The 25,943-nt window shown below is 45.9% G+C and overlaps 1 protein-coding gene across 1 annotated transcript; it reads right to left on the bottom strand.

The window, feature by feature from the left end:
- Window positions 1–2,302: 2,302 nt before the first annotated feature.
- On the bottom strand, window positions 2,303–25,325 carry TMEM128 (transmembrane protein 128). Its single transcript, XM_069744842.1, has 5 exons — window positions 25,190–25,325; window positions 19,181–19,310; window positions 17,444–17,605; window positions 17,263–17,372; window positions 2,303–4,088 (listed from the first exon to the last, which is right to left on the bottom strand). The coding sequence occupies exons 1-4, from the start codon at window positions 25,272–25,274 to the stop codon at window positions 17,273–17,275; spliced, it is 477 nt and encodes a 158-aa protein (XP_069600943.1). The 5' UTR covers window positions 25,275–25,325; the 3' UTR covers window positions 2,303–4,088; window positions 17,263–17,272.
- Between the last annotated feature and the right edge of the window lie 618 nt (window positions 25,326–25,943).

The raw sequence follows: 25,943 nt of genomic DNA, 5'->3' as shown, positions 1-25,943 counted from the left end.
GTGATGATTTACCCTCTTAAGAGTTTGATAATCCTCTCCTTTGTTTACATTGATAACTCTCGTGTTGGAGCCATGATTCATGTCAGTCCACTTGGTGCAACAGCTCTCCAAGGTGTGATCACTCCTTTTTAGATGCAGACTAACGAGCAGATCTAATTTGATGCAGGTGTTAGTTTTGGGAATTGAAATTTAGAGGGTGATTCCATAATTTTTTTCCCACATAATTGAGTTAGTCCATAATTTTTTCCCTCTGCTTGTTCTAAACAGTAACCATTATTGACTACCATATTTTTGTTCTAGATTGCTTTTAGTGTTTATTAAAGCCAGAAAGTTGCCATTTGAAATGACTGTAGTTTTGTGCCGTGTCTGTGATCTGCTTTTTTTTCTACAAAATTAAACAACTGATTGAACATCCTCCAAGGCCGGTGATTCCATAATTTTTGCCAGGGGTTGTATATCCTCTGTGTTGCACTGTCTAGCTCTGGCTGCATAATGAGTTAAAATAGAATTTATCAGTGAGTTTCGAGTGGGAAAAGTTTATAACTCTAATCTTTGTTCTTTGAAGTTGCTCTCAGCTGATTTATGACTGCATTAAATTTGAACTGAACATGTCAGCGCAATATTACTTCAGTGAAAGTTGTTCTGGTTGCTACACTTGACCATCCTTCCAATACATCAAGAACAAGAAGTGATTCTTTAGTCACTGCCTAATATATCCCGGCCATAAGTTTACATTCCTGTGATGAGTATATGATCAGTTTTTCACGCTGAATATTTTTGCTGCCCAAAAAAAAAAACTCGCTGTCTTACAGTTCCAACAACTTTGGAATGTGATTTATAAAAATCTCCTGCCCATTTTTATTAATGCGCAGAATATCAGTTTCTCTAACAGTAAATATCCATTTTATTTCTGGATTTTCCCTATTGAATGAGATAAGGAAAATCCAAATAGTTAAAATAATAAAAACGCATTCACGTTTTTAGTGCATTTCCGCAGCTGAAACAATAAATAGGCATGTAATCCGCACGTGACTGAGTTTTGTGAAAAGCTAAATGCGAGGAAGTTTCCAAAGCATAGCAGTTTTTAATTAAAAGGACACCAAAGAAAAAAAAAAAAAATCTGCTGATGGAAAAGAAAAAACCCACTTAAAAACAGTAAAAAAAAAAAAAAAAATCACAAGTGACTTAATATCACCAATAGTTAATAGTAAAAATGCTGAAGAAAATCTAAATCCAAAACTTAAACACTAAAGGAAACGCAGCCAAAGGGTATGTTCACACGTTGCGTTTTTCATGCGCATTTTGCCGTAGGGGAAAAAAAAAAATTATAATAATGTCAGCAAAGTGAGACTGCTGAAGCCTCATGCAAACTGTGCTTGTTGTTTTTCCTGACAGTTTCACATCCGCAGAGTGTGAGTTCTTTCAGTGTTTTTCATCCACTCAAATGAAATCAAACAAAAAAGTTTGAAAACACGGATTTTTTTTCCTAGTATGTAAGTGACTAGCATTTCCAGTAGATTTTTTTTTTTTTTTTAAATAATTTTAAAAAACTGTGTGTGACTCCAATATTCTTGATAACCAGCCAGGATAGCTCTGACAGGTGAGGGCTGCAGCTGTCTGTTTTTCCTGTACTGGTTATCAAAAATAGAAGAGATCCTATGTGATTTTTTTTAATTTATGATTTCTTGCACAGGTGCCAGCTGATTAATACTCATCAGCCTCTACTAATCAAGCTGCTATCAGCAACAGCAGGTGTAAGATAAGAGTAGTACTCTCAGCGATGCCTGTAGGCAGCGGTTACCTTTTTACCGCTGGCTCGCATGCTGTCAGCTGACAGTGTGGGAACGGCAGCACTCTCGCCAGCGGTAACTAAGTTACAGCCAATCAGAGATGCCGGAGATTCTCTCGCTGTCACACAGATGGGAAACAGCCAATGTGCGAGTTCCCAAACCTGAACAGTAACACGGGACTTCCTGGAGAATTCAGTGTTCGGGGTCCATGCATGGACACTATGTGTTCGGTACAGACCATGAACTTTACTGTTTGGGTTTGCCCATCACTATTTGCCAACCACAGAAAGTAACAAAAAAAACATAAAATTCACTGGGTTTTTGGTGAAAAAAAGAGTTTATTAAAGATGTACTGTAGACAAGTCACATCTATCCTGCGCAAAAAAAAAACACACACACAACTACGGAAATAGCTAGGTTTTATACACAGCGGTTTCACTGCCAAGAGGGAAAGAATTAGAGTGAAGGAAAAAAACAAAAAACAAAAAAAACACCGCACACCTTCAAAAGCAAACATTTTAATACATTTATTGATTAAATATCACTTAATAGGATAAATATACTGTCTACATTCCTGGTTCTAAAAAATATATAAAATAGTAATCATTAGACAACATGTATAACATCATTTTTTTATTTTTAAATCAGAACTTTACTATTAAAGGGAAAGATAAAAATAAAGGTAAGTAGTTAAAAAAAACTGAAACCATTTGATATGCGAAATGCACTTGACAAAAATATCACTATATTAAAACCTTACAATTTTCATATTTGACACAATCCAAATCAAAACGCCTACTTCCTGTTTGACACACGTACATTAGGAGCATTAGACAGGCCCCCATCTTTTGTATTTAAGCATCTAATGAGCGTGTGCAAAAGATCATTCTGTACTGTGGGGGGGGGGGGTAGAGAGATTGGCTATGACATTGCCTATTGTGATAGGGTGGTAGATGGCATCTCCCATATGCAATAGATAAGACAGGATCCACCCAAACTGGTTTGATGATAACTACTGAAAAATAGGTAGTATGAATCCAATAAATTTAGTTATTGAAGGTTATATAAAATTTATTTTGTGGTTTAATTTATACCTAATAATGGCTGACAATTCTGTCATTGCTATACAGAATATAAACCTGCAGAAGTGTAATCTAGTGTTTGATTTCCAAGTAATACATCGAGTCAATTAACCAGGAGCGTCCTGAGCTCGCCGTACACTAGAACACGAGACGGCAATTAACCCAAGGAGCCAGATGAGACACTGACTGTGGTGAAGGGAGGAACGAACCAATAATCTAAAATTCATTTTGCTCAATATTAAAAAATAAATAAGAGCACAAACTATTAAAACAGAACCAAGTCTGTTGACTCCCCGCTACTACCTAGCCGTGGCTTATTGTAACGTGTTCTTATCAGTAGCAGCTAATCAAAGCCATATAAATTTACTGCTTAATATAAAGTTTATAATCCTACTGCTCCCGTTACTCAGCCCTTGCACCTGGATTAGCGCCCAACACAATAGGATGTACACTCAGCTCAGCAAACGGCATCATTCCTCCCTCTGCTAGCTCATAAAGTATCCCAGACAGTATGAACCCTTAAAGGGGGTTTTCCGACAAACAAAAAGTTCATTTTAATCAATAGAAAAAAAAAAAACTACTCACCTAGTCTTGTTCCGTCATCTCGCTGGGGCTCCGTGCAGCCAGCGCCATCTGATATCACTGTGCCTGCTGAGCAGAGACTCAGGCAGGAGGAATACACCGCTCCACACTCCACTATTGTTGAAATTCAGATGCTTTTTGGGCGAGGAGATTGGGGAAATTGCTGCATCGTTTGGCACTTGGCTCTCCCAACGCTCGGGTAGGACACCACCGGCTTTTCCGATCCATACTGAACCGACCAGAGGGCTGGATGAGCTTACACAGGTCTACAGCAGACGTTTTTGGGCAATTGAAAAGGCCCATGTACATTATTTTTACCACAACAGATCTGTCCAATACTGGATTATATTTAAGATGGTATCAGAAGCTGTGGAAAAAGCCCAGACCTAACCACAGTTCATTGGAGATGGATTACTGATGTACACCACTTGGCTTTCCATCTCTTAAAAAAAAGTAATTGCTAATGTTGTAAAGTTTGTAAACTTTAATAACGGCTTAAAAGATATGCAGGGTGCAGAGCAAAGACATTCCTCATGGAAAAGAAAAAAATATATATATATATGTATCAGATGCCTGTGGCTGCCTGCAGCACTCCAAGCACATCGTCATACACTTCAGGGTCTTGTAGAAAAGCCTGCAAGAAAAAAAGGAGGTAAGTGTTAATCATGGAAGAGAATCAGCGGCAGAAATGTAAAAAGAAAGAAAGTCACTGGATTTTTGCTATATAAACTGTAGCCTTCATCTTTAGAGAGAGTGTCACCCCCAAAATCGTATATGAGCTGCAGCCAGCGGCATCAGGGGCTTATCTACAGCATTCTGTAATGCATTCTGTAATGCTGTAGATAAGCCCCGATGTATCCTAAAAGATGAGAAATAAAGGTTAGATTATACTCAACCGGGGCGGTGCGGTCCGATGGACGTTGCAGTCCAGGGTCACCCATCTTCATACGATGATGTCCTCTTCTTGTCTTCAGAAGAGGACGCCATCGTAAGAAGATAATAATAATAATAATAATAATAATTTTTATTTATATAGCGCCAACATATTCCGCAGCGCTTTACAAATTATAGAGGGGACTTGTACATACAATAGACATTACAGCATAACAGAAATACAGTTCAAAACAGATACCAAGAGGAGTGAGGGCCCTGCTCGCAAGCTTACAAACTATGAGGAAAAGGGGAGACACGAGAGGTGGATGGTAACAATTGCTATAGTTATTCGGACCAGCCATAGTGTAAGGCTTGGGTGTTCATGTAAAGCTGCATGAACCAGTTAATTAATTTTTTTTTTTTTTTTAATATAGGCCACACAGGGATCGTTAGGTTAATGCATTGAGGCGGTAGGCCAGTCTGAACAAATGAGTTTTTAGGGCACGCTTAAAACTGTGGGGATTGGGGATTAATCGTATTATCCTAGGTAGTGCATTCCAAAGAATCGGCGCAGCACGTGTAAAGTCTTGGAGACGGGAGTGGGAGGTTCTGATTATTGAGGATGCTAACCTGAGGTCATCAGCGGAGCGGAGGGCACGGGTAGGGTGGTAGACTGAGACCAGAGAGGAGATGTAGGGTGGTGCTGAGCCATGGAGTGCTTTGTGGATGAGGGTAGTAGTTTTGTACTGGATTCTTGAGTGGATGGGTAACCAGTGTAATGACTGGCACAAGGTAGAGGCATCGGTGTAACGGTTGGTGAGGAATATGATCCTGGCAGCAGCATTCAGGACAGATTGGAGCGGGGAGAGTTTGGTAAGAGGGAGGCCGATTAGTAGAGAGTTACAATAGTCCAGACGAGAATGAATAAGTGAAACAGTAAGAGTTTTTGCAGAGTCGAAAGTAAGAAAAGGGCGAATTCTAGAAATGTTTTTGAGATGCAGGTAAGAAGAGCGAGCCAGTGATCGGATGTGGGGGGTGAATGAAAGGTCAGAATCAAGGATGACCCCAAGGCAGCGGGCATGTTGCTTTGGAGTAATGGTGGAACCGCAAACGGAGATGGCAATGTCAGGCAAAGGTAGGTTAGTAGAGGGAGAAAACACGAGGAGTTCAGTTTTTGACAGGTTTAGTTTCAGATAGAGGGAGGACATGATGCTAGAGACAGCGGTAAGACAATCACTGGTGTTTTCTAATAAGGCAGGCGTGAGATCAGGAGAAGAAGTGTATAGTTGGGTGTCGTCAGCATAGAGATGGTACTGGAAGCCAAATCTACTGATTGTTTGTCCAATAGGGGCAGTATACAAAGAGAAGAGGAGGGGGCCTAGGACTGATCCTTGAGGAACCCCAACAGTAAGGGGAAGGTGAGAGGAGGAGGAACCAGCGAAACATACAGTGAAGGATCGGTCAGAGAGATAGGAGGAGAACCAGGAGAGAACGGTGTCCTTGAGGCCGATGGAGCGGAGCATAGTGAGGAGGAGCTGATGATCCACAGTATCAAATGCTGCAGAGAGATCCAAGAGGATTAGCATGGAGTAGTGACCATTAGATTTAGCTGTTAGTAGGTCATTAGAGACTTTAGTGAGGGCAGTTTCAGTAGAGTGTAAAGAGCGGAAACCAGATTGAAGAGGGTCGAGAAGAGAGTTATCTGAGAGATAGCGGGTAAGACGGGAGTGGACCAGGCGTTCGAGGAGTTTAGAGATGAAGGGAAGATTAGAGACAGGTCTATAATTAGCGGCACAGTTTTGGTCGAGGGATGGTTTTTTAAGTAATGGATGTATGATGGCATGCTTAAATGAGGAGGGAAAAATACCGGAAGTGAGGGAAAGGTTGAATATTTTAGTTAGGTGAGAGGTGACAGCCGGGGAAAGGGACTGGAGGAAATGTGACGGAATGGGGTCACTGGTGCAAGTGGTCGGGCGAGAAGATGCAAGGAGCCTGCTTACTTCTTCTTCTGTAACTGGTTCAAAGTCAGAGAGTGAACTAGATGCAGTGGGGGAGGGAGGACAGTGCATGGTATGAAGAGATTGGGAGATGATTTCCTGTCGAATATGGTCAATTTTTTCTTTGAAGTAATTGGCCAGATTGTCAGCACGGAGATCCGTGGTTGGGGCCTGCGCTCTTGGGTTGAGTAGGGACTGGAACGTGTCAAAGAGACGTTTAGGGTTATTGGACAGGGAGGTGATGAGGGTGTTGAAGTAGGTTTGTTTGGAGAGGTGAAGGGCAGAATTGTATGTCTTTAGCATGAACTTATAATGGATGAAATCTTCGGGTAGATTAGATTTTCTCCACAGACGTTCTGCGCACCTGGAGCACCGCTGCAGGAAACGTGTTTGCAGCGTGTGCCACGGTTGTTGCCGTCTGTGCCGAGTTGTTTTATGTATAGGAGGAGCAGCTTCATCCAGGGCACTTTGCAGGGTTTCATTGTAATGCTTCAGAGCAGAATCAGGACATGAGATGGAGGAGATTGGGGCCAATGAGGACTGCAAGTTCTTCATAAGTTCCTGGGTGTTAATGGCCTGTATGTTTCTATAAGTGTGGAAAGTGGGGGTGACCTGAGCGGGATGGCAGTTCTTGATAGAAGAAGATGGGAGGCCCCGGACAGGACCGTGACGCCCATCGGACCGCACCGCCCCTGGGTGAGTATAATATAACCTTTATTTCTCATCTTTCACGTTACATCGGGGGCTTATCTACAGCATTACAGAATGCATTACAGAATGCTGTAGATAAGCCCCTGATGCCGGTGGCTGCAACTCATATACGATTTTGGGGGTGACAGATTCCCTTTAATAACACGTCATAGCCTCTTCATAAGTCAGCAGCTTTCTGCTTACGACTCCAGACAGTGCCCAGCGCCTCCTGTCCCTGCAGCCGCCATCCTCCTACAGTGATTGACGTCTCCTTATGTCATCCCATCTGTACAGTCTACCCAACACTCAAGCCTGCACAGTCGGGAAAAAGAGCTGCAACGACTGTAATGTCAGCCAAGGAAGAAGAAAAAGAATTAAAAAAGAAAAGAAAAGGCGATTACGGGGACAGAGGATCCAAGCAGGGTCTGGAGAGACCCTTTATAATCCATCTAGTCCGATGGGGATGCATCACAGCTGGGCTCTTAAAGTTTACAGGAAAGCTGGAAAAAGTCAAAGGTGATGGATACAGTCTATACAGGGAAAACCTGGTGACCGGTTCCTTTCGACTATAAATAATAGCCCTTGACCATATTATGGCCACAGTGAATCTTGCAGTGATATCCTAACTGCTGATCTATCCCTCAGCTCACAATCACAGGCAGATGTTTTGCTGGTGACCAGATGCTTTCTGCCCTCTTTAGCTTATCCATTGATCCAGGTGGCAAGTCAGTAGAGACTTCCTGCATTATATCACCATCACACTGCGATGGGCATGACGCAGTGTCCTACCATGCCATAAGAGATCACATACACCACCCATTCATCTGTATAGGACCCCATTGTAACTCCCATTTCCATACTACATTTAATAGGGTCCCATAATGTGAAAAAGCTCAGGCTAACACCACCAAAATAAAAAGCCAGAGGCCATCCCATGCAGCGGCACAAGGGGGGAGGTGTAGGGACTGCTTAGTCTTATAGCCCAGGAAAGCAATATCCTTTTCTCCTCAGGTACTTTGAACCTTCACCTGCTCATGGACACTTGTGGCTTTCGAAGATTAGTGCGAGATTCTTAGTGGGTTCATTTGGGGCAATTTGGCATTTGTTACTGGTTTTTGTGCCAAATTCTTCAAAATTGGCAGGATATGGTCCATGAATTTTCGCAGCTTACTCGTGGCAGCTATACTTTACCCGGTAGATCCAATTACATAGATTGGAGGACAGGGTTGAACAGTAGTGCCTCCACTTTAGAACAGACGCAGAGACAGATCGCGTCCCTCTGGCTCACATTTATACACTAGAGACCTTGGTATGGTCTCCAGAATCCCATTACCCTACGGTGCTGGGTGCCATATTGGGGACAGCACAGGACCCTGCTTGTATCTAGATATGAGAAGCAGGGGCTCTGGCCGCTCTGTGCCGCTAGATGGACAACAATAATCTCTCTATTGGACGTGCACCAAACTTTCCATTTCATTGTCTTTACTGCAGAGAGTAGAGACCTCACAACGTCATGGACCACATTCATCATTTGTAATATATTGAAGTCACCTTTTTGTATTGTTATTTGCTTCTGGATTTTGGAGCAAAATTAAAAAAAAATATATACCGTATATACTCGAGTATAAGCCAACCCGAGTATAAGCCGACCCCCTAATTTTGCCACAAAAAACTGGGAAAACTTATTGACTCGAGTATAAGCCTAGGGTGGAAATGCAGCATTTACCGGTGAATTTCAAAAATAAAAATAGATCATTATTTCCCCATAGCTGTGCCATATAGTGCTCTGCACCGTTCATATTTCCCCATAGCTGTGCCATATAGTGCTCTGCACCGTTCATATTTCCCCATAGCTGTGCCCCATGTAGTGCTCTGCACCGTTCATTTTGTCCCATAGCTGTGCCCCATATAGTGCTCTGCACCGTTCATTTTGTCCCATAGCTGTGCCCCATATAGTGCTCTGCACCGTTCATTTTGTCCCATAGCTGTGCCCCATATAGTGCACTGCACCGTTCATTTTGTCCCATAGCTGTGCCCCATATAGTGCTCTGCACCGTTCATTTTGTCCCATAGCTGTGCCCCATATAGTGCTCTGCACCGTTCATTTTGTCCCATATCTGTGCCCCATATACAATGCTCTGCACCGTTCATTTTGTCCCATAGCTGTGCCCCATACAGTGCTCTGCACCGTTCATTGTGCCCCATATACAGTGCTCTGCACCGTTCATTGTGCCCCATAGCTGTGCCCCATATACAGTGCTCTGCACCGTTCATTGTGCCCCATAGCTGTGCCCCATATACAGTGCTCTGCACCATTCATTGTGCCTCATAGCTGTGCCCCATATACAGTGCTCTGCACCGTTCATTGTGCCCCATAGCTGTGCCATATAGTGCTCTGCACCGTTCATTGTGCCCCATAGCTGTGCCATATAGTGCTCTGCACCGTTCATTGTGCCCCATAGCTGTGCCATATAGTGCTCTGCACCGTTCATTGTGCCCCATAGCTGTGCCATATAGTGCTCTGCACCGTTCATTGTGCCCCATAGCTGTGCCCCATATAGTGCTCTGCAGCGTTCATATTTCCCCATAGATGCTCCACATAAATCTGTGCCGCTGCTGCTGCAATAAAAAAAAAAAAAAACACACTCACCTCTCTTGCTTGCAGCTCCCAGCGTCCGGTCCCGGCGCCTGCATCTTCCCGGCGTCTCTGCTCTTACTGATCAGGCAGAGGGCGGCGCGCACACTATATGCGTCATCGCGCCCTCTGACCTGAACAGTCAGAGCGCAGATGCCGGGAAGATGGAGCGACGCCCGGCGGCTGGAACGCGGACAGGTGAATATTACATACTTACCTGGTCCCAGCGATCCTGACGCTCCCTCTGCCTGTCACAGCTGTCGTCGGTGCCGCAGCTTCTTCCTCTATCAGCGGTCACCGGCACCGCTGATTAGAGAAATGAATACGCGGCTCCACCCCTATGGGAGGTGGAGCTGCCTATTCATTTTTCTAATGAGCGGTCCCACGTGACCGCTGAAGAGGGGAAGACGCTGCAGCACAGAAGACAGCTGTGACAGGCAGAGGGAGCGTCAGGATCGCTGGGACTAGGTAAGTATGCCTCAGCGCCCTCACCCGCCGACCCTGCCACCCACCTTGACTCGAGTATAAGCCGAGAGGGGCACTTTCAGCCCAAAAATTTGGGCTGAAAATCTCGGCTTATACTCGAGTATATACTGTATATATATATATTTTTGTTATTAACCAATTACTGAAATTTTAGCACCAAGAGTTCCTTCAAAAAGTGTTGGAAAATTATAAAACAAGAAAAAAATTAGTTTGTGTTTATGCCTGCCCTGCACATGAATCATGTCATCAGGGTGGGCAAGGTAAGCGCCGAATGCTCTCCTGTCCAGGAAGAGGAACTGCTGCCAGAGAGTGCAGAGCGATCTCTGTGCTGGCAGCTCTGTGTCTGCAGGTGATCTGTGCCCCTCAGGTATGTGCCCACTGATCTCTTCGCCCCCTCACCTATGTGCCCCAATATGATCTCTTTGCTTCCCCAACTATAAGCCCCCTGTGATCTATGTGCCTCCCAGCTATTAGCCCCCATGTCATCTGTGCCCCCGTGATCTGTTCCCCATGACCTCTCTACTCTCCCGCAGCTCCATGCCCCCGTGATTTCTGTGCCCTCCAGCTATATGCCCAGTGATCTGTCCCCCCAGCTATGTGCCCCCTGTGATTTCTGTGCCCTTCAGCTATATTGCCCCCCAGTGATCTGTGCCCCCTAGATATATGCCCCCCTCTGATCCCTGTGCTCCCCTGCAATATTTGTGCTCCCATGTCATCTGTGCCCCCTGTGATCTGTCCCCGCCAGCTTTGTGCCCCACCGTGATCTGTGCTCTCCAGCTATATGCCCCCCTGTGATTTTTGTGCCCTCCAGCTATATGCCCGTTAGCTTTGTACCCCGTGATTTGTGCCCTCCAGCTATATGCCCCCCCGTGATTTCTGTGCCCTCCAGCTATATGCCCCCCTGTGATCTGTGCCCCCTAGCTATATGCCCCCTGTGATCCCTGTGCTCCCCTGCAATATTTGTGCTCCCATGTCATCTGTGTCCCCTGTGATCTGTCCTCTCTAGCTTTGTTCCCCTCCGTGATCTGTACCCCGATTTCTGTGCTCTCCAGCTATATACCCCCGTGATTTCTGTGCCCTCCAGCTATATGCCCCTGTGATCTGTGCCCCCTAGCTATATGCCCCCTGTGATCCCTGTGCTCCCCTGCAATATTTGTGCTCCCATGTCATCTGTGTCCCCTGTGATCTGTCCTCTCTAGCTTTGTTCCCCTCCGTGATCTGTACCCCGATTTCTGTGCTCTCCAGCTATATACCCCCCTGTGATTTCTGTGCCCTCCAGCTGTATGCCCCCCTGTGATTTCTGTGCCCTCCAGCTATATGCCCCCCTGTGAGCCCTGTGCCTTCCAGCTATGTGCATCCCTGTGATCTGTGGTTCCCAGCTTTGTGCCCCACTGCTATGTACCCCCCTTGATATTTGTGCCCCCTGTGATTTGTTCCCTCCAGCTATGTGCCCCCCCTGGCTATGTGCCCTCCTTTGATCTTTGTGCCCCCGTTATCTTCATGCCACCCCTGGAAAAGCAGCTGTGAGAAGCAACATGATCTGTATCACCCAACATCACAGCTGTACCAAAGAGAAACAGCTCCAGCCGTCACATTAAGGGCGAGTTACCGTAATTATTTGTTTGACTAAATATACCGGGGTAATTTTCAAGGTGATCATTTTCATGTGGCCCCCGGATGATGGTAGAAATTTCTAAATGGCCCCCGGCTGGAAAAAAGTTCCCCACCCGCTTTATATAGACTGAGGATTTGGGGTTGATCATGGTGTCTATTCGTGGTAGGTATGTGGGACATAATATCAACTATGTGCATTTGACTACACTTAATCACATGGTATAGGTGGTTATTAAGTAGAGGCACTAGCACTTTATACACCAAGTTATATTAGTTTACCTACACATCTGTCAGTATTTATTGAATTTGGTCAGTCGGTCTGATTTTCTCTGAATGAAATATTCCAGTTGCAAATTTTTATTCATTGCATAGTGGAATGTGTTCAGAACAATAAAACATAATTATCAATGTAAATCAAAATTAATATCCCACGGAGGTCTGGATTTGGAATGATAATCAAAGTGGAAAATCAAATTACAGGCTGATCTAACTTCAGTGGAAATGCCACATGACAAGGAAATGATGCTCAGTAGTGTGTGTGGCCTCCACGTGCCTGTATGACCTCCCTACAACACCTGGGCATGCTCCTGATGAGGCGGCGGACGGTCTCCTGAGGGATCTCCTCCCAGACCTGGACTAAAGCATCCGCCAACTCCTGGACAGTCTGTGGTGCAACGTCACGTTGGTGGATGGAGAGAGACATGATGTCCCATTTGTGCACAATCTGATTCAGGTCTGGGGAACGGGCGGGCCAGTCCATAGCTTCAATGCCTTCATCTTGCAGGAACTGCTGACACACTCCAGCCACATGAGGTCTGGCATTGTCCTGCATTAGGAGGAACCCAGGGCCAACCGCACCAGCATATGGTCTCACAAGGGGTCTGAGGATCTCATCTCGGTACCTAATGGCAGTCAGGCTACCTCTGGCGAGCACATGGAGGGCTGTGCAGCCCTCCAAAGAAATGCCACCCCACACCATTACTGACCCACTGCCAAACCGGTCATGCTGAAGGATGTTGTAGGCAGCAGATCACGTCTGTCACATGTGCTCAGTGTGAACCTGCTCTCATCTGTGAGCACAACCCTCATCTGTGGACGTCGGGCACTCAGACCATCTTCATGGAGTCGGTTTCTAACTGTTTGTGCAGACACATGCACATTTGTGGCCTGCTGGAGGTCATTTTGCAGGGCTCTGGCAGTGCTCCTCCTGTGCCTCCTTGCACAAAGGCTGAGGTAGTGGTCTTGCTGCTGGATTGTTGCCCTCCTACAGCCCCCTCCACGTCTCCTGGTGTACTGGTGATGAGCTGCACTACCTGAGCCACTTGTGTGGGTTGTAGAGTTCGTCTCATGCTATCACGAGTGTGAAAGCACAACCAACATTCAAAAGTGACCAAAACATCAGCCAGAAAGCATTGGTACCGAGATGTGGTCTGTGGTCCCCACCTGCAGAACCACTCCTTTATTGAGGGTGTCTTGATACCGTAATTGCCATCTGTTGTCTATTCCATTTGCACAACAGCATGTGAAATTGATTGTCAATCAGTGTTGCTTCCTAAGTGGAACGTTTGATTTCACAGAAGTTTGATTTACTTGGAGTTATATTCTGTTGCTTAACCCCTTAGTGACAGAGCCAATTTGGTACTTAATGACCGAGCCAATTTTTACAATTCTGACCACTGTCACTTTATGAGGTTATAATTCTGGAACGCTTTAACGGATCCAGCTCATTCTCATGTTTTTTCGTAACATATTGTACTTCTTGTTAGTGGTAACATTTATTCGATATTACTTGCGATTATTTATGAAAAAAAACGGAAATATGGCGAAAATTTTTAAAATTTTGCAATTTTCAAACTTTTAATTTTTATGCCCTTAAATCAGAGACATATGTCACACAAAATAGTTAATAAATAACATTTCCCACATGTCTACTTTACATCAGCACAATTTTGGAAACAACATTTTATTTTGTTAGGTAGTTATAAGGGTTAAAAGTTGACCAGCGATTTCTCATTTTTACAACAAAATTTACAAAACCATTTTTTTAGGGACCACCTCACATTTAAAGTCACTTTGAGGGGTCTATATGGCTGAAAATACCCAAACTTGACACCATTCTAAAAACTACACCCCTCAAGGTTCTCAAAACCACATTCAAGAACTTTATTAACCCTTGACGTGCTTCACAGCAACTGAAACAATGTGGAAGGAAAAAATGAACATTTAACTTTTTTTGGCAAACATTTTACTTCAGAACCAACAATTTTTTTATTTTCACAAGTGTAAAAAGAGAAAATGAACCACAAAATTTGTTGTGCAATTTCTCCTGAATAGGTCGATACCCCATATGTGGGGGTAAACCACTATTTGGGCGCATGGCAGAGCTCAGAAGGGAAAGAGTGCCGTTTGACTTTTTCAATGCAGAATTGGCTGGAATTGAGATCGGACGCCATGTCGCATTTGGAGAGCCCCTGATGTGCCTAAACAGTGGAAACCCCCCACGTGTGACCCCATTTTGGAAACTAGACCCCCTTAAGGAACTTATCTAGATGTGTGGTGAGCACTTTGAACCTCTAAGTGCTTCACAGAAGTTTATAACAGAGCCGTGAAAATAAAAAATCCTTTGTTTTTCCTCAAAAAAGATGATTTAGCTCGCAATTTGTTATTTTCTCAAAGGTAACAGGAGAAAGTGGACCCCAAAATTTGTTGTCCAATCAGTCCTGAGTACGCTGATACCCCATATGTGGGGGTAAACCATTGTTTGGGCGCACGGCAGAGCTCAGAAGAGAGGGAGCACCAATTGACTTTTTGAACGCAAAATTTGCTGTCGCGTTAGGAGACCCCTGATGTGCCTAAACAGTGGAAACCCCCCCAATTCTAACTCCAACCGTAACCCCAACACATCCCTAACCCTAATCCCAACCCAATCCATAACCCTAATCAAAACCCTAACCCCAAAACACCCCTAAACCCAACCATAATCCTAATCACAACCCTAACACCAAAACACCCCTAACCCTAATCCCAACCCTAATCAAATCCCTAAACCCAACACACCCCTAATCATAATCTCAACCCTAACCTTAACCCTAATCCCAAACCTAACCCTAATCCCAAACGTAACCCTAATGCCAATCTTAACCCTAATACCAACCCTAACCCCAATCCTAATCCCAACTCTAACCCTAACTTTAGCCCTAACCCTAACTTTAGCCCCAACCCTAACTTTAGCCCTAACCCTAACTTTAGCCCCAACCCTAACCCTAACTTTAGCCCCAACCCTAACCCTAACTTTAACCCCAACCCTAACCCTAGCCCTAACCCTAATTGGAAAATAGAAATACATAAAAAAAAATTATTTTATCATTTTTTTCCTAACTAAGGGGGTGATAAAGGGGGGGTTACTTACTATTTTTTTCTATTTTGATCACTGTGATAGGATCTCACAATGACCAAAATAAAACAAGAGGAAGAATCTTCCTCTGCCGGCCAGCACATCACGGCGGGCGCACTGCGCATGCCACCGCCATTTTCTTCCCGGAGGAAAAAGCCGGCGGCCAGGAGGGGACGCAGGAGGACCCAAGGACACCGGTAAGTATGACAGGGTCCCCGAATCCACCTATTTCTCTGTCCTCTGATGTGCGATCACATCAGAGGACAGAGAATGACACGCCGCTTTTTTTTTTCTTTTTGCGGTCGCCGGTAAACAGTTATTTACTGGCAATCACAAAACAGGGGTCGGTAAAAACCGACCCCGATCATGTTCTTTGGGGTCTCGGCTACCCCCGGCAGCCGAGCTGCCAAAGATCTTCCCGGTGCAGGCCGGCGGGCGCACTGCGCATGTGCCCGCCATTTTTTTCCCGGAAAAAGATGGTGGCGCCTATTGGGAGCCACGAGGAGCATCGGGGGAGACGGGTGAGTATCGGGGGGGCTATCGGGGACCCCATTTCTCTGTCCTCTGATGTGCGATCACATCGGAGGACAGAGAAATTAAATGTGAAATCCCTTTTTTTTGTTGTTTTTGCGGCCGCCGGTAAACGGTTATTTACCGGCAATCGCAACCCGGTGGTCGGTAAAAGCCGACCCCGATCATGATCTTTGGGGTCTCGGCTACCCCCGGCAGCTGAGACCCCAGAGAAATTCCGACTCTGGGGGGCGCTATACACTTTTTCCACAGCACCGTTAATTAACGGCGCTGTGGTTTAAGTGCCCTGAACTGCCGCCGTTAAAGGGCGTATCGGCGGTCGTTAAGGGGTTAAGTGTTCCCTTTATTTTTTTGAGCAATGTGTATATAAACACAAGACCAATACTTCCCACGCCCCCTACCAGTTTGTGGATCAGCAGCCACAGACGCCTGTGTCTTCGCATTTGATTTTAAGGGTATGTGCATACGTTCAGGTTTGTTTTTGCGTTTTTTGCGCGTTTCTTCGCGATAAAAACGCTATAAAAATGCATTAAAGACGCATACATTTGCATCCTATAATTTAGAATGTATTCTGCAATTTTTGTGCACATTCGGGGAAAAAAACACATCGCGATAAAAAAGGCAGCATGCGCATTAATTTTTCGGATTTTTCCCGTTTTTCCCGCTATTCTATGCATTGGGAAAAAACACAAAAAAAGGTGAAAAAAAAAACGCACAAAAAACACGCATAAAAACCACGAAAAAAACGCATGCGGATTTCTGGCAGAAATGTCCGTTTTTTGTCAGGAAATTTCTGAAAGAAATCTTGACGTGTGCACATACCCTTAATATTGATTCTTGTGCCTGATTTTTTTTAGTCCTTATTAAATATCTTAAATTTTGCATATGATTGTGGACTGACTCCATGTTTTCTCTAAGATATAGAATATTTTGAAATTGGATATAGTGAAAATCCTAACCGCCCATGGAGACAGGAGGACCAGGATGGCAGCTATTGGCATGCAGAGATCTAACAAGGGCAGGAGGAGAGTGATGGATGCTTGTTCAAGATTGTGCCACTTAAAGAAGCAGTAATATTAATGAGTGCAATAATATGCTCACCTACAGCGGCTCTCGTGTCCAGCGTTGTTCTGCTCCTCTTCTCTGTGATGTCACCACTGTAGACTGTTGTGTCACTCTGCGTGAACCAGGAATGGCTTATACAAGGTCGGTCTATGGAGCGTCAGAACGAAGCTATATAGACTTACATTACAAGAGAGATTTCCGGCTCATGCTTACAGTGAGCCCGATAGTCAGAATTGTGGTGACGTCACTGAGAAGAGAAGCAGAAGAGCGCTGGACACCGGAGAGAGCAGCGGTATGCGACTACATTAATGCACTCACACAAAATTATAGACAGTAGTGTTGCTTTAAGTGGTTAATTAGCAGCGACAGGAGCCAGCTATGATCTCTGCTTTTTGACATAGCTACCCTCTGCCCAATAAAGAGTGAGCTTCCAAGACCACCCCGTACACCAACGCCATGAAATACTAATACGTCAAAGGTGGCAAAAACTGAGAAAATAAGAAAACAAATAAAAAATTCTTACCTCCTTACTGTCAACCAAAGAGCGACACCAGCATGACTGTTCCCATGAACTGAGTAAATGTTACTGCCGGGGTGAAATACGACCACACAGCCCATAAGGAAACATTGAGGCTGGAGAGAAGACAGACAGTAAGTGCCTTTATGTCAGCACTAGACCGCAGGCGATCACAGGCTTTACTCACCAGAGTCCTCCCACCAGAAACGACACAATGGCCACGGGTACGAGCCACGGATACTGGGCATCGTAGTCATTAATCCCACATCGCCACTCCAGATAAACGACGCAGTACAGCATTATCGACAGACCGACGGACAACGACAGACCCCCGACATTGAGCCACACACTGCAAGGACACAAAGAATGGCCGGTGAAGAAAGTGTTACACATCTTTACATGCAATGCTTCGCCTTATGCCCCCAATTAGGACCATCGGGTGCTGGACTATTAAAATCTAGCACTTTTACCTTGTTTATTGCCCCCCCCCACCCACGCACCAGCTTTTCATTTAAGACTTACAAAAAAAAATTACAATTGGGTTTTATCGAAGACTCTGCACCCTTTGCTTTCTTATAGCTTCTGTGTTGCACTGTTCGTTGATGGCTGCAGGATGACGTAACTGAGAAACCATCAGTCAGCTCACTATGACGATCAGATAGACAGTTTATAACCCTTATCTGACGTTCTCAGCTGAATGAAATCTGAAATGTGCAGGAAGCAAAGCCTGTAAAAGACAAAATGATGCGTTTTCCTGCTAAACACTAGCGTTTTACACGCGTAATTAACTTGCAGAATGCGAACGTTCTCCAAGCGATCTGTAGCATCGCTTGGAAAACTGATTGACAGGTTGGTCACGCAAACATAGTGTTTGACAAGTGTGACCAACTTTTTACTATTGATGCTGCCTGTGCAGCATCAATAGTAAAGAGATTGAATGTTAAAAATAATTAAAAAAACAAAAAACAAATCGCGATATTCTCACCTTCAGGTGTCCCCGGCAGCCTTCCCGCTCCTCGCGATGCTCCCGTTCCCAATAATGCCTAGCGGCAATGACTCCAGATGGCGTAGCGGTCTCGCAAGACCGTACATCATCACACGTCATTCTATCAATGCATTATTGGGAACGGGAGCATCGCGAGGAGCGGGAACGCTGCGAGGGACGTCGGAAGGTGAGAATATCACGATTTATCATTTTAATTCTTTTTTTTTTTAACAATTATATGGTTCCCAGGGCGTGGAGGAGAGTCTCATCTCCTCCACCCTGGGTACCAACCGCACATGATCCACTTACTTCCCGCATTGGTGGGCATAGCCACATGCTGGAAGTAAGCGGATCAATGCATTCTTATGTGTGCGGAATCCCCGCGATTCCGCACAAAGAATGAACATGCTGCATTTTTTATCCGGAATGCGATTCCGCTGCGGAAAAAAACGCAGCATGGGCACAAAAAATGCGGAATGCATTCTAATAAATAGGATGCTTAATGTATGCAGGTTTTTTTTTTTTGGGGGGGGGGGGGGGGTTTACCGCATTTTTATACCGAAAAAACTGCGAAAATTCCTGAACGTCTGCACATAGCCTAACAAGATTGAATATCACTAAACACTGTGACGCCCACGACTTTAGCACACTACCTCGCTACCTATACAGCTGCCCAATTGAAAAAAATATTTTTATGTAGTCTTAAATTCCATCATAAACTAAATGCAAATAACTTGCAAATAACCCCACACTTCATCAAGAGCTCAGAATGTACTTGACACTTTAACAACTTTAACTTTGGATATAAAAGGTCTAGACAATCAGCCCACGTGTTTCTAAGAAGAAAAAAAAAAATCCAAAAAAAAAAAAAAAAAAATCAATAAAATATTCACTTATTTAACTCCGGCGGTGCAGTAATAAGGGTGTACAATCTCATACCAGCCTTCTTGGTAAATTGAGTGGACAACTTGAAAGAAATTCATATAGTAAGTCAAGAAAACCGCAGCCAAAATCCAAGTCACAGCGTGGGCATTAAATCTGGATTGAAGAGTCTTTTTCTTCTCTTTCTCTATAGAAGACACAAGGATGGAAACATCACAGCGATTCTCAAGACAATTCTTTGCATTTCAGGATTTTCACAGAAGTATGAACAATGTGAGACGTGTGTGAAACCATAAGACATTTTTGAAAGAAAAAAAAAAAAAAAAGGGTACATTGTTCAAATTATTTAGTGGAATAAGTTTTAACTCTGAAAAAAATAGTGACTATTCTGAAAAAAAAAAAAAATACACGACTGCAAAATGTAAGAACAGGGGCAGGTGAATTGGTTGGGTATAGTTTACCCAAGATATTGGAAGAACATTGAGTAGGTCAAGTATTTACTTCCACACTGGTCGGCCACTGAGATGCTCAGGCTATATTCACACGTTGCGTTTTTGCTGCAGGCAAAACCTGCTACAAAAAAAAAAAAAAAAAAAACACTAAAGTAGTGACATGCTGCAGTTTTCAAAACCAGCCAGGAAAATAAAAATGTGTGTGTATGAGATATCGGAAGTCTCATGGGCTTTGCTGGTACTGAAAAAAAGAATGCAGGTTAAGATTTGCATAAAAAACTGCAGCAAAAATGCAACGTGTGAACAAAGACGGCTGCGACCCTACAAAGACGGCTGCGACCCTACAAAGACGGCTGCGCCCTGTCAGAGACCGCTGCGCCCCTACATAGACCGCTGCGCCCCTACATAGACTGCTGCGCCCCTACATGGACGGCTGCGCCCCTACAAGGATGATTGGTCCCTTCATAGACGGCTGCGCCCCTACATAGATGGCTGCGCCCCTACATAGACAGCTGCACCCCTACATAGACCACTGCGCCCCTACAAAGATGATTAGTCCCTTCATAGACGGCTGCGCCCCTACATAGATGGCTGCGCCCCTACATAGACGGCTGCTCCCCTACATAGACGGCTGCACCCCTACATAGACGGCTGCACCCCTACATAGACCGCTGCGCCCCTACAAGGATGATTGGTCCCTTCATAGACGGCTGCGCCCCTACATAGACAGCTGCACCCCTACATAGACCACTGCGCCCCTACAAAGATGATTAGTCCCTTCATAGACGGCTGCACCCCTACATAGACCGCTGCGCCCCTACAAGGATAATTGGTCCCTTCATAGACGGCTGCGCCCCTACATAGATGGCTGCGCCCCTACATAGACAGCTGCACCCCTACATAGACAGCTGCACCCCTATAAAGATGATTAGTCCCTTCATAGACGGCTGCGCCCCTACATAGATGGCTGCGCCCCTACATAGACGGCTGCTCCCCTACATAGACGGCTGCTCCCCTACATAGACGGCTGCACCCCTACATAGACGGCTGCACCCCTACATAGACGGCTGCACCCCTACATAGACGGCTGCACCCCTACATAGACGGGTGCACCCCTACATAGACGGGTGCACCCCTACATAGACCACTGCACCCCTACAAAGATGATTAGTCCTTTCATAGACGACTGCGCCCCTACATAGACCACTGCACCCCTACATAGACCACTGCACCCCTACAAAGATGATTAGTCCTTTCATAGACGACTGCACCCCTACATAGACCACTGCGTCCCTACATAGACGACTGCACCCTTACATAGACCACTGTGCCCCCTTCAGACGACTGCGCCCCTACAAAGATGATTAGTCCCTTCATAGACGGCTGCGCCCCTACATAGATGGCTGCGCCCCTATATAGACGGCTGCTCCCCTACATAGACGGCTGCACCCCTACATAGACCGCTGCGCCCCTACATGGACGGCTGCGCCCCTACAAGGATGATTAGTCCCTTCATAGACGGCTGCGCCCCTACATAGACGGCTGCTCCCCTACATAGACCGCTGCACCCCTACAAAGATGATTAGTCCTTTCATAGATGACTGCGCCCCTACATAGACCACTGCACCCCTACATAGACGACTGCACCCCTACATAGACCACTGTGCCCCCTTCAGACGACTGCGCCCCTACAAAGATGACAGGTTCCTTCATAGACGGCTGCGCCCCTACATAAACCACTGTGCCCCCTTCAGACGACTGTGCCCCTACATAGACCACTGTGCCCCCTTCAGACAACTGCGCCCCTACAAAGATGACAGGTCCCTTCATAGACCACTGCGCCCCCTTCAGACGACTGCGCCCCTACAAAGATGACTGCGTTCGGTCACATCACCACACGGGAGCCAGAAACAGCAGCTTGAATATGAACACAATGTGGCAGCCATTCAGTAAGGCTGGTTTCACTTTTGCGTTTTTTGACGCTGCGTTTTTGCGCAAAAAAACGCATGCTTTTTTTCCCTATACTTAACATTAAAAATGCATGCGTTTTTTTGCATGCGTTTTGCCGCCGCATGCGTCGTTTGTATGCATGCATTGTGTTGCAGAAATGCAACATGTAGTATTTTTTAGCGGCTTAGGATTAGGGTTAGGATCCCTAGGGTTAGGGGTAGGGTTAGGATCCCTTAGGGTTAGGGGTAGGGTTAGGATCCCTTAGGGTTAGGATCCCTTAGGGTTAGGATCCCTTAGGGTTAGGGGTTGGGTTAGGATCCCTAGGGTTACTAGGGATCCAAACCCTAACCCTAGCTATTTTTGTTAATAGTGAGTTTTCTTGTTGATTTTGAGGATTGGCAGCTGTCACACACTTCTCATCATGCGTTTAAAAAACGCAAACGCATGAAAAAACGCTTGTAAACGCGTCAAAACACCGCATTTGTATTAAAACATGCAAAAACGCATGCGTCAAAAAAACGCAGCGTTTAAACGCGTTAACATGCGTTTTTTCACCAAATGCGTTTGCGTTTAAAACGCTGCGTTTTTAAATGCAAATGTGAAACCAGCCTTAGACACCCTTAGGATGAGTCTGGGGGTACCGCAGGACTCATGATCTGAGCAGCACATTCTGGTATGACTGGTATAGGGATGGTCTCATGTTTGCTCTTCAGGTGCACAGTGCGCCCCTGCCTCCTGGCTGTCATGGGGCGGCGAGTTCCTGATGACTGACAGGTCAGGCACAATGCGGGCCCTTGGTTCAGCCATGGAGCTTTACCTCTAAGGAACGCAGGGTGCAAACTGGTCAAGCCCAGCATTTAAAGTCACATCCTCCTTGCCCAGGACATCGGCTGGAAAATTAGCACCCGAAATTTAACCTAAGATTTAAAACCCCTCCCGTGCTTCAGATTAGTAGGCAGCAAATTGCAGAGTTCCTGGTTTGTTTGTTTTACCAGCACTATTGTATTGTTTACAAACATGAGAAAACCTCTTTTAGGTTATGTGCACACGTTGCAGATTTGCCTCTGGAATTTTCTGTGCGGATTCTGCATCTCTTGGCAGAAAACGCAGGTGCGGATTTGATGCGTTTTTCTTGCAGATTTTGTGTAGTTTTCCTGCGGACTCTGTGCGGATTTCATGCGATTTTACCCCTGCGGATTTCTATAATGGAATGGGTGCAGAAACGCTGCAGATCCGCACAAAAGAAGTGACATGGTCCTTTTTTGAATCTGCTGCGTTTTCCGAGATTTTTTTTGCCATTGATTTACATTGTACTGTAAATCCCTTGGAGATCTGCAGCATTTCTGCGTGGAAGGGGAAAAAAAAAAAAAAAAAAAAAAAAAAAAAAAATCGCTGCTTTACTATTAAAATAGGGGGACCCATCCCCCGAAAAATAAATAAATGATGTGGGGTCCCCCTATACTTTATAGCCAGAAAGGCTATGCAGACAGCTGCGGGCTTATATTCATAGCCTAGGAAGGGGCCATGGATATTTGCACCCCCCGCGGCTGCCCCAGGAATGTCGCACTTAGCCCCTTTCTTCCCACTCCCCTGTAGCGGTGGGATATGGGGTAATAAGGGGTTAATGTCACCTTTGTATTGTAAGGTGACATTAAGCCCGGTTTAATAATGGAGAGATGTCAATAAGACGCCTATCCATTACTAATCCAATAGTAGTGAAAAAGTAAAAAAAAAAAAGACACAGCCAGAAAAAAGTATTTTAATATTCTTAATTTCACCATACTTAAAACCACGCCTAATTCTTGCGATGCCCTCGGTCACTTGCAAAAAGAAATATAATAAACCAACCGTATACTACCTGTCCGCCGTAGTCCAATTAATAATGAGTGTCCCACGACGATCTCCCCTATAGAACAGTGACATCGGGTGATGTCACTGCTCTATAGGGCCTCCAGTGACACAGTGACAGGAGACAATGGCTCCTGCAGTGCATCACTGAGGTTACCAGAGTTCATTGCTCTCACTTTATGGCAATGCTGCGTGGGAATATTCCCACCCAACAGTGCCGCAAGTGAGAGTATGAGCTATACTCACAGCGGAGGAGGGATACAGTGCGGAAGGATACCTTCCGTCATTGTATCGCCAGTGCCCCTGGAGAGTGGTCGCAACTGCTGATGCTCTCCACAAAAGATCGTCGTAGGACACTCGTATTAATTGGATATCTGCGGATCAGGGAGTATATTTTTTGTTTATTTTAATATTTTTTTACAGTTGATCGATGGCTTCGGGATCAAGGTGATTGGTACTTTATATGTACAGTATGGTTTTTTTTTTTTATATACATTCAACACATTAGCCGGATGATGGGACAACTACTATCCCATCATTGGCTAATGTGTCAATCACTGTCACTGTGGCAGGCATAGCCGGATTAGATATGTAGTCCCATCGGACGATGCCTGCACGCGCACACACACACAAACACAAAGGGAACCCCCCCCCCCCCGGACACCCACTGACAGCCCGCAGACCACGCCCGCACGCACACACAGTCACAGTCCAAACACTCCCTCCTCCCGATCTGCAGCATTTCCCCCCAGCTAAACAGCAGATCTTTTTTACTTCTGCAGTTTTGCTGCGGATTGGCCTGGCTCAATGCAAGTCAATGGGTGCAGAAATGCTGCAGATCTGCCAAAAGAATTGACATGCTGCGGAGAAACCGCAGCGCTTCCGCACGTTTTTTCACGCAGCATGTGTACAGCGAATTCGGTTTTCCATAGGTTTACATGGTACTGTAAAATGCATGGAAAACTGCTGCGGATCCGCAGGAAAATCCGCAACGTGTGCACATAGCCTTATTGATCATTTGATTCATTACACAAGTTTCCTGCAAAGACTGCGCTTATAAACAAGAGCAAAGCCGCAGTGTAAAGCACGGAGGAGGCGCCAAAGGCAAAGCGGCAGTGTAAAGAACGGAGGAGGCACCAAGAGCAAAGCCGCAGTGTAAAGCACGGAGGAGACGCCAAGAGCAAAGCCGCAGTGTAAAGCACGGAGGAGGCGCCAAAGGCAAAGCGGCAGTGTAAAGAACGGAGGAGGCACCAAGAGCAAAGCCGCAGTGTAAAGCACGGAGGAGACGCCAAGAGCAAAGCCGCAGTGTAAAGCACGGAGGAGGCGCCAAGAGCAAAGCCGCAGTGTAAAGCACGGAGGAGGCGCCAAGAGCAAAGCTGCGGTGTAAAGCACGGAGGAGGCGCCAAGAGCAAAGCCGCAGTGTAAAGCACGGAGGAGGCGCCAAAGGCAAAGCGGCAGTGTAAAGAACGGAGGAGGCACCAAGAGCAAAGCCGCAGTGTAAAGCACGGAGGAGACGCCAAGAGCAAAGCCGCAGTGTAAAGCACGGAGGAGGCGCCAAGAGCAAAGCCGCAGTGTAAAGCACGGAGGAGGCGCAGACCCACAGCCTGAGGCAGGAGGACGGTGACACCACAGCAGACACCGTGAGCTGAGACCCAAGTCACTGCCCTAATGGCGCGCACAGAGGCCGGATCCTTGTGAGGAGGAAGGAGACAAGAGCCTGAACAGCTGACGGGCACCTTCCTACAGTCCCGCCACTGATAAACACAGCAAAGCCCGCTGAAGAACTACAAGTCACAGCATGTCTTCTCCTACACACCGGCACCTGCCGCTGCAGGTTGGCCCCCCGCCTTCTCCGCCGCATGTCCCCGCAGCCTCAGCTCCTGCTCCGCTCTGTCTGCCATCGTCGTCGCCACCTTGGTACGTCACCTGACCGGAAGTGACAAGATAAAAGCGTCCAGCAAACTCCATTACCGGGGTAACCGAGCAGGGCGGCGCGCGGGCTCTTAGGTCATGTGACCGGACGACATGCTGCTACAGCTTCTGTCAGTGTGTGCAGGATGGAGGGAGGACGGCGCTCACATCTACACCGGCCACAGAGAGGAGCCCTCCACCGAAACATCCCAGGACAGAGTGCCCCCCAAACCAGCCGGCAACAGAGAGTGAACCCACCACAGTATGTCCCCTAACCATCCCAAAATAGTGTCCCCATAATGTGATCCCTCAACAGTTTCCCCATAGTGATCCCACTACAGAGAGTGTCCTCTAAACATCCCAAAACAGAGATCCCTCATAATGATCCCACAACATAGAGCCCCTTAACAAATCCCACGACACAGTGCACCCTATAAATATACCTAGAATAAGCACACCCCATAAATATTCCATAGACCTTCTGCGTTAGATGTAGTCTGACTGCAGCTTCTGACATACCCATGACAGTACCCCCCTTCATAAGGTACCTTCACACTAGACGATATCGCTAGCGATCCGTGACGTTGCAGCGTCCTGGATAGCGATATCGTTGACTTTGACAGGCAGCAGCGATCTGGATCCTGCTGTGACATCGTTGG

Source organism: Ranitomeya imitator, chromosome 1 (assembly GCF_032444005.1).
Source record: "Ranitomeya imitator isolate aRanImi1 chromosome 1, aRanImi1.pri, whole genome shotgun sequence".
Classification (NCBI taxonomy): domain Eukaryota; kingdom Metazoa; phylum Chordata; class Amphibia; order Anura; family Dendrobatidae; genus Ranitomeya; species Ranitomeya imitator.
This window is presented reverse-complemented; position numbering and strand designations above follow the sequence as displayed.